Raw genomic sequence first — 9,283 nt, forward strand, 5'->3', positions numbered from 1 at the left:
TCAATAAGATCGCCTCTCATTCTTCTGAACTCCAATGAGTAGAGTCCCAATCTACTCAACCTCTCCTCATATGTCCATCCCCTCATCCCCGGGATTAACCGAATGAACCCTCATTGTACTGACTCGAGAGCAAGTATGTCTTTTCTTAAGTATGGACACCAAAACTGTACGCAGTATTCCAGGTGCGGTCTCACCAATACTTTGTACAACTGAAGCAATACCTCCCTATTTTTATATTCTATCCCCCTAGCAATGAAAGCCAACATTCCATTGGCCTTCTTAATCACTTGCTGCACCTGCATACTAACCTTTTCAGTTTCGTGCACCAGGACCCCCAGATCCCTTTGTACTTCAGTACTTTCCAGTTTCTTGCCATTAAGATAATAACTTGCTCTACGATTTTTCCTGCCAAAGTGCATAACCTCACACTTTCCAGCATTGTATTCCATCTGCCAAATCTCTGCCCACTTACTTAGCCTGTCTATGTCCCCTTGCAGGTTTTTTATGTCCTCCTCACTCACTACTTTCCCTCCCATCTTAGTATCATCTGCAAACTTTGATATGTTACACTCGGTCCCCTCCTCCAAATCGTTAATATAGATTGTAAAGAGTTGGGGACCCAGCACTGACCCCTGCGGAACACCACTAGTTACTGATTGCCAGTCTGAGAATGAACCATTTATCCCAACTCTCTGCCTTGTTAGATAGCCAATCCTCTATCCATGCCAGAATATTACCCCCAATCCCGTGATTTTTTTATCTTAAGCAATAATCTTTTGTGTGGCACCTTGTCAAATGCCTTTTGGAAGTCTAAATACACTACGTCCACTGGTTCCCCTTTATCCACCCTATATGTTACTTCCCCAAAGAACTCCAGCAAATTTGTCAAACATGACTTCCCCTTCATAAAACCATGCTGACTTTGTCCTATTAAATTATGATTATCCAAATGTCCTGTTACTGTCTCCTTAATAATGGACTCCAAAATGTTACCTACCACAGATGTTAGGCTAACCGGTCTATAGTTTCCAGCCTTCTGTCTACTGCCCTTTTTAAATAAGGGTGTTACATGAGCAGTTTTCCAGTCTGCCGGGACCTTTGCTGAGTCCAGGGAGTTTTGGAAAATTATTACCAATGCATCCACAATCCCTACCGCCACTTCCCTCAAGACCCTAGGATGTAAGCCATCAGGTCCAGGTGATTTATCCGCCTTGAGTCCCATTATTTTACCGAGTACCACTTCCTTAGTGATTTTGATCGTGTTTAGCTCCTCCCCCCACTATAGCCCCCGGTTTGTCCAGTGTTGGGATATTCTTAGTGTCCTCTACTGTAAAGACTGATACAAAATATTCATTCAGTGTTTTTGCCATCTCCATATTTCCCAACATTTACTTTAGCCACCCTTTTTCTTTTTATATAACTATAAAAAGTCTTACTATCTGTTTTTATATTTTTTGCTAATTTACTTTCATAATCTATCTTCCCTTTCTTAATCAATCTTTTTGTTATTTTTTGCTGTCTTTTAAAGTTTTCCCAATCCTCTATCCTCCCACTAGATTTGGCTACCTTATATGCCCTTGTTTTTTGTCGAATACTATCCTTAATTTCTTTACTTAGCCACGGATGGCTGTCTTTTCTTTTACTCCATACTTGGGCTTTAAAAGGCTCAAGATTACAAAGAGGAGGATAAGTGAGGGAGGAAATACATTGTGCAGCTTTGAGGTTCTGGAAAGAATGAGTTAAAAACAGGAGGCTTAATTTCAACAGAGTGAGAATGTTGGAAGGAGACCAGTTTACATGAGTCTTCTGCATTTGAATTTACTATTTTTTTTTATATAAACAGTCCAACCATTTCCAATTTATTGACAGGTAGCATGTCTGAAATTTGCCAAAGGTATATACATATAACTTGCTGCAGCCCTCTTTTAGGTTTCAATTTCATCAACTCACTTCTCACTTTCCAGCGAGAGAAAAAACATTATTCGGAGACAAGACGATTCCGGTATTAAAACTAGCCGTAGTCACATAGCTGCAAAGTGTTTCATCTGCTCATGAGGAGGAAGACACTGGCAACATGTGATGATGAGAGATACTAAACACAATTGCATACAGTATGAGGCGCGAGTTGGCTAGGATGGATTAGGGAATGTTACTTAAAGGGTTGACGGTGAATAGGCAATGGCAAACATTTAAAGATCGCATGGATGAACTACAGAATTTGTTCATCCCTGTTTGGCATAAAAATAAAACAAAAAAGGTGACTCAACATTGGCTAACAAGGGAAATTAGGGATAGCATAAGATCCAAGGAGAGGACATATAAATTGGCCAGAAAAAGCAGCAAACCCGAGGATTGGGAGCAGTTTAGGATTCAGCAAAGGAGGACAAAGGGATTAATTAAGAGGGGGGAAATAGAGTATGAGAGTAAGCTTTCAGGGAACATAAAAACTGACTGTAAAAGCTTCCATAGATATGTGAAGAGAAAAAGATTGGTAAAGTAATAGGTCCCTTGCAGTCAGAATCAGAGGAATTTATAATGGGGAATAAAGACATGGCAACCAATTAATTACATACTTTGGTTCTGTCTTCACAAAGGAGGACACAAATAAACTCCCAGAGATGTCGGGAACATAGGGTCTAATGAGTGGGAGGAACTGAATGAAATCAGTATTTGTAGGGAAATGGTGTTAGGGAAATTGACGGGATTGAAGGCCGATAAATCCCCAGGACCTGATAATCTACATCCAAGGGTACTTAAGGAAGTGGCCCTAGAAATAGCAGATGCATTGCTCGTCTTCTTCCAAAATTCTAGAGACTCTGGAACAGTTCCCATGGATTGGAGGGTAGCTAATGTAACCCCACTATTCAAAAAAGGTGGTAGAGAGAAAACGGGGAATTATAGACCGGTAAGCCTGACATCGGTAGTGGGGAAAATGCTAGAGTCCATTAAAAACGATGTAATAGCAGAGCACTTGGAAAACAGTGACAGGTTCAGACAAAGTCAACCTGGATTTACAAAAGGTAAATCATGCTTGACTAATCTACTGGAATTTTTTGAGGATGTAACTGGTAGAATAGATAAGGGAGAACCAGTGGATGTGGTGTATTTGGACTTTCAGAAGGCTTTCGATAAGGTCCCGCATACGAGACTAGCGTGCAAAGTTCAAGCACATGGGATTGGGGGTAAAGTACTGACTTGGATAGAAAACTGGTTGGCAGACAGGACGCAAAGAGTTGGAATAAATGGGTCTTTTTCAGAGTGGAAGGCAGTGACTAGTGGGGTACCGCAGGGATCGGTGCTAGGACCCGTTATTCGCAATATATATTAATGATCTAGACGAGGGAACTAGATGTAATATCTCCAAGTTTGCAGACGACACAAAGCTGGATGGGTGTGTGTGCTGTGAGGAGGATGCAGAGAAACTCCAGTATGATTTGGACAGGTTGGGCAGATGCAGTATAATGTGGATAAATGCGAGGTTATCCACTTTGGTGGCAAAAACAGGAAGGCAGATTATTATCTGAACGGCAATAGATTGGTAAAAGGGGAAGTGCAATAAGAACATTAGTAGTAGGAGCAGGAGTTGGCCATACGGCCCCTCGGGCCTGCTCCGCCATTCAATAGGATCATGGCTGATCCGAACCTAGACTCATGTCCACTTCCCTGCCCTCTCCCCGTAACCCCTAATTCCCTTATCTGCTAGGAAACTATCTATCTCCGTTTTAAATCTATTTAATGTTGCAGCTTCCACAGCTCTCTGGGGTAGCAAATTCCATAGATTTACTACCCTCTGAGTAAAGAAGTATCTCATCTCAGTTTTGAAAGAGCAGCCCCTTATTCTAAGATTATGCCCCCTAGTTCTAGTTTCACCCATCAGTGGAAACATCCTCACCGCATCCACCCAATCAATCCCCCTCACAATCTTATATGTTTCGATAAGATCGCCTCTCATTCTTCTGAACTCCAATGAGTAGAGGCTGTGCACCAGTCGCTGAAGGTAAGCATGCAGGTGCAGCAGGCGGTTAAGGCAGCAAATGGTATGCTGGCCTTCATAGCGAGAGGATTCAAGTACAGGAGCAAGGATGTCTTGCTGCAGTTGTACAGGGCCTTGGTGAGACCACACCTTGAGTATTGTGTGCAGTTTTGGTCGCCTTATCTGAGGAAGGATGTTCTTGCCATGGAGAGAGTGCAGCGAAGATTCACCAGACTGATACCTGGGATGGCAGGAATGACGTATGAAGAGAGATTGGGTTGATTAGGCTTATATTCGCTAGAGCTTAGAAGAATGAGAGGGGATCTCATTGAAACTTATAAAATTCTAACAGGACTAAGACTAGATGCAGGAAGGCTGTTCCCGATGGCGGGGGGAGTCCAGAACCAGGGGTCACAGTCTAAGGATAAGGGGTAAGCCATATAGGACTGAGATGAGGGGGAATTTCTTCACCCAGAGAGTGGTGAACCTGTGGAATTATCTACCACTGAAGACAGTTGAGGCCAATTCATTAAATATATTCAAGAAGGAGTTAGATATATTTCTTAAGGCCAAGGCGATCAAGGGATATGGGGAGAAAGCAGGGACAGGGTACTGAATTTGGATGATCAGCCATGATCTCATTAAACGGCGGAACAGGCGCGATGGGCCGAATGGCCTACTCCTATCTTCTATGTTTCTATAAACAGTGAACCCAAGATTTTGAAAAACATTCTTGACATTTTCACATGCACAAAGGGAAAATAATGTCTGAAGAACAATGTAGCATTGCACAAAAAACATACTTACAAGTTACTATTGTTGTACAAAGTCAACTGTTTGATATTAAACATCTGTACACAGATAACAATACAATCAAGGATGTGTTTTTTAAAATATAGATTTAAAATGGAAGAATTAAAACCCATGTATAATTGAGAAAACAACACTCTATACTTTGAAGTAGATATCTTACCTGCCAATGTGCTGGTGTGTCTGAATGCTCTAACCTGGGAGTCTGACAAACCAGTTAGCAGGGAGATAACAGTGTCCATCATGTATTCATCATATATGATACTGTATTGACACTGCCGTACAAGCACAGAGATGAATTCACAGAAACTGGTCTTGAATTTCTTCCACTGTGGACCAGGCATTGTAAGAGGGTAATCACCACTGTCCTGAAGTACAAGAAAGTAGAAAAATGTGGTTCGAGAAAACAAGACGGACAGATTAATCAACAGAAATCTGGTGCAGCATCAATCATCTTGATTCCCAAGGCAATTATAAAGCTGCTGAACATACACAATACATTTTAGCAAAATAGCACTGTGACACAAACATACAGAACCAACTGTGCATTTAGTGGAGAAGACAAAAGGTGCCTAATCTGATGGCAAATCGCAACACCTAAAACATTTGTCTGCAATGCTGCCAGACTCTCAGTCAGGTCCTTAATGGCCAACTGCATTACCTGCAATTCTTAGAAAATGTTCAAATGATTTTTCAGACTTTTAAACACATTGAGAAATTTAGTACCGTAACAGTTTAATTTAGCTAACAACTCATTAAGTCTGATGAAAGGTCATCGACCTGAAACATAACTCTATTTCTCTCTACACAGACCCTGCCTGACCTACTAAGCAATGTTAACCTTTACATTTTTTTTTGGGGCCACGTGGCCTCTTTAACGGGCTGCACCGCCGATTCAAAATTCCACGCACGTGTGTTTATTTCCATTTGAAGGCCAGGGGCCGGCTGCACAGGACCTCCAGAGCGCTGCGCAGCCATGCAGCTTAAAGGGAACATTGCTGCTAAGTATTTCTAGCATTTTCTGTTTTTACTTTTGGTTTGTAACTTTTTGTTTGACAAAACCACTTGCTGAGTATTCCTGAACATGTATAAAAATTTACGAATGTCATGTTTCAGATCGATGACCATTCGTCAGTTCTGACGAAAGGTCGTGGATCTGAAACTTTAACCGTGTTTCCTTCTCCACAAACACTGCCTGACCTACTGTGCTCCCAGAATTTTCTGTTTTTGTTTCCGATTTCCAGCAGCTGCAGTATTTTGCTTTTTGAAAATAGTTTTGTTTAAAATTACCTCATCAAACTCCTCTGTCATCTTACGAATTATCTCAGAATTCTGCATGTGACGGAACATCTCAGCAGTAACAACACCTGCAAAACAAGCAAACTGGATGAATGAATGCAAGAAAGAGAAAGAATAAAAAAAGAGCAAGAGAGAAAAAGATTACATTTATATAATACCTCAAAACATTCTCAATGCTCCAAAGCAATTCAAAACAAATTAATTGCTTTTTACCGAGTGCAGTCAAGTATGTAAGCAAATGAAGCAGCCAATTTTATGTACAATAAGATCCCATGATGTTGGCAAGAGAGTAAGAGGCGAAAAGGGCTGCTATTCATGTATGCTTTTTAGATTGATGCACCTACACCAAAACTGTGTTTTGAGCATGAACTTATCAATTTGGTTTAAGTTTCAGCAACTCTTCTAGTAGCCAATCACATCTTATTTATTTTTCTTGGACAGGGGGGAAGGAAAGCAACACTACCACCACACTTGTGTGTATCAGTTCTTTTCATTTCAATGGACTTGCATCAGTGTCATGGTTTCACAAAAAAACACTTGCCTCTTCTAATTGTCTAAGAATCAACAGGCCCTGGCTGCATCTCTCCAGTGTTCAAGAATAGACTGACCTGGAATGTTAACACCTTGCTTCAGTCCAACAATCCTAAAAGCATTGCATTTGGGATAATGGCAGGAAGAAATCGATTTCTGCTGCCACAGAGGGCAACCGTGTATCTTTATGGAGCAGAGATAGACTTTGTAGAAGATGGACATTCTGGGCTGTGGCAAGTATGGCCAAGCTTTCCTGAGACCATCAACTTTAGGTTTCTAGCTATTTCACAATTTCCCTCAGGATATCAAAGTTACCATTAAGAAGTGAAAATGCTGAACAAGATGAACCTGACATCGGTAGTGGGGAAAATGCTAGAGTCCATTATAAAAGACTAGCTGGGGGGGCCCGGCGTTGCCTAAGCATTTTTGTAGAATGGCAGTTTACAGGGCCGCGCGGTTGACGGCCAGCCGCTGCCGCTCCCCCGTTCTGTGTCTCGGGCCAAGCGGTTGTCAGGCCCGGCCTGAGTGAGCCCAACTCACCTCCCGTTCCAGCGGGCCGGGAGCGGGATACTGTGCCGGAGCCACAATGTGGGGGTTTGTTGTGCTGGTGCTGTCGCTGTCGGTATTAAAAAAATGGCGGCGACGTTTCGGGAGGCTGCAGGATTAGGCCCGCCCACACACTGAATGAAATGCCCCGTGACGCACCGATTGGTCAACCATCACGTCACTGAACGCTAATGAGCGGTAGGATTGGTGAACCGCTAATGAGCGGATTTTTGAATGCTTTTTGTATACTGGCCGTAACAATTTTTGTCTGACCAAAAAGTAAATACGTCTATGACACTCCCCTGATCATCAGCTTTCTTTTGATATAACATGTGCAGGTACGCTCACGGACAGACAGACAGACATACATACATAAACAGACAGACAGGCGGACAGACACCACAATCCTTTTATATACTAGCTGGAGGGGGGGGGGAAAAAAGAGAGCGAGCGAGCGACCCGGGGGGGGGGGGGGGGGGGAAAAGAGAGCGAGCGAGCGACCCGGGGGGGGGGGGGGGAAAGAGAGCGAGCGAGCGACCCGGGGGGGGGAAGAGAGCGAGCGAGCGACCCGGGGGGGGGGGAAGAGAGCGAGCGAGCGACCCGGGGGGGGGGGGGAAGAGAGCGAGCGAGCGACCCGGGGGGGGGGGGGGAAGAGAGCGAGCGAGCGACCCGGGGGGGGGGGGAAGAGAGCGAGCGAGCGACCCGGGGGGGGGGGGAAGAGAGCGAGCGAGCGACCCGGGGGGGGGGGGAAGAGAGCGAGCGAGCGACCCGGGGGGGGGGAAAGAGAGCGAGCGAGCGACCCGGGGGGGGGAAGAGAGCGAGCGAGCGACCCGGGGGGGGGGAAGAGAGCGAGCGAGCGAGCGACCCGGGGGGGGGAAGAGAGCGAGCGAGCGACCCGGGGGGGGGGGGGGGGGGAAAGAGAGCGAGCGAGCGACCCGGGGGGGGGGGAAAGAGAGCGAGCGAGCGACCCGGGGGGGGGGGGAAAGAGAGCAAGCGAGCGACCCGGGGGGGGGGGAAAGAGAGCGAGCGAGCGACCCGGGGGGGGGGGGAAAGAGAGCGAGCGAGCGACCCGGGGGGGGGGGAAAGAGAGCGAGCGAGCGACCCGGGGGGGGGGGAAAGAGAGCGAGCGAGCGACCCGGGGGGGGGGGAAAGAGAGCGAGCGAGCGACCCGGGGGGGGGGGGGAAAGAGAGCGAGCGAGCGACCCGGGGGGGGGGGGAAAGAGAGCGAGCGAGCGACCCGGGGGGGGGGGGAAAGAGAGCGAGCGAGCGACCCGGGGGGGGGGGAAAGAGAGCGAGCGAGCGACCCGGGGGGGGGGAAAGAGAGAGAGCGAGCGACCCGGGGGGGGGGGGGGGGGGGAGAGAAAGAGAGCGAGCGAGCGACCCGGGGGGGGGGGGGAAAGAGAGCGAGCGAGCGACCCGGGGGGGGGGAAAGAGAGCGAGCGAGCGAGCGACCCGGGGGGGGGAAAGAGAGCGAGCGAGCGACCCGGGGGGGGGGGGGGGGGGGAAAGAGAGCGAGCGAGCGACCCGGGGGGGGGGGGGGGAAAGAGAGCGAGCGAGCGACCCGGGGGGGGGGGGGGGGGAAAGAGAGCGAGCGAGCGACCCGGGAGGGGGGGGAAGAGAGCGAGCGAGCGACCCGGGGGGGGAAGAGAGAGCGAGCGACTGGGGGGGGGGGGGGGGAGAAAAGAGAGAGAGCGACTGGGGGGGGGGGGGGGGGAGAAGAGAGACGGGGGAGAGAGAGAGACAGATAGAGACACAGAGAGGGGGACAGGGAAAGGTGGGGGGGGGGGGAGAAAAGAGAGAGAGCGACTGGGGGGGGGGGGGAGAAGAGAGACGGGGGAGAGAGAGAGACAGAGAGAGACACAGAGAGGGGGACAGGGAAAGGTGGGGGGGGAAGGGGTGGGGGGGGAAGGAAAAGGGGTGGGGGAGGAAGGGAAAGGGGTGGGGGAGGAAGGGAAAGGGGTGGGGGGGAAGGGAAAGGGGTGGGGGGGAAGGGAAAGGGGTGGGGGGGGAAGGGAAAGGGGTGGGGGGGGAAGGGAAAGGGGTGGGGGGGAAGGGAAAGGGGTGGGGGGGGAAGGGAAAGGGGTGGGGGGGAAGGGAAAGGGGTGGGGGGGGGAAGGGAAAGGG

At 48.0% G+C, this 9,283-nt stretch overlaps 1 protein-coding gene across 7 annotated transcripts in view; it reads right to left on the bottom strand.

Moving 5' to 3' along the window:
• The window catches only part of stag2b (STAG2 cohesin complex component b), a 186,465-nt gene that overhangs the window by 85,111 nt on the left and 92,071 nt on the right, over window positions 1–9,283 (bottom strand). For all 7 annotated transcript variants that reach the window (XM_085999360.1, XM_085999368.1, XM_085999345.1 and 4 more), the window contains 2 exons: window positions 6,074–6,150; window positions 4,947–5,151 (listed from right to left, as the gene is read on the bottom strand). In XM_085999360.1, coding sequence (XP_085855486.1) covers window positions 4,947–5,151; window positions 6,074–6,150 — 282 coding nt within the window. The remainder of the gene's footprint in view (window positions 1–4,946; window positions 5,152–6,073; window positions 6,151–9,283) is intronic.

Source organism: Somniosus microcephalus, chromosome 1, assembly GCF_052327205.1.
Source record: "Somniosus microcephalus isolate GS21.2 chromosome 1, FLI_Smic_1.0, whole genome shotgun sequence".
In the NCBI taxonomy this organism is placed as follows: domain Eukaryota; kingdom Metazoa; phylum Chordata; class Chondrichthyes; order Squaliformes; family Somniosidae; genus Somniosus; species Somniosus microcephalus.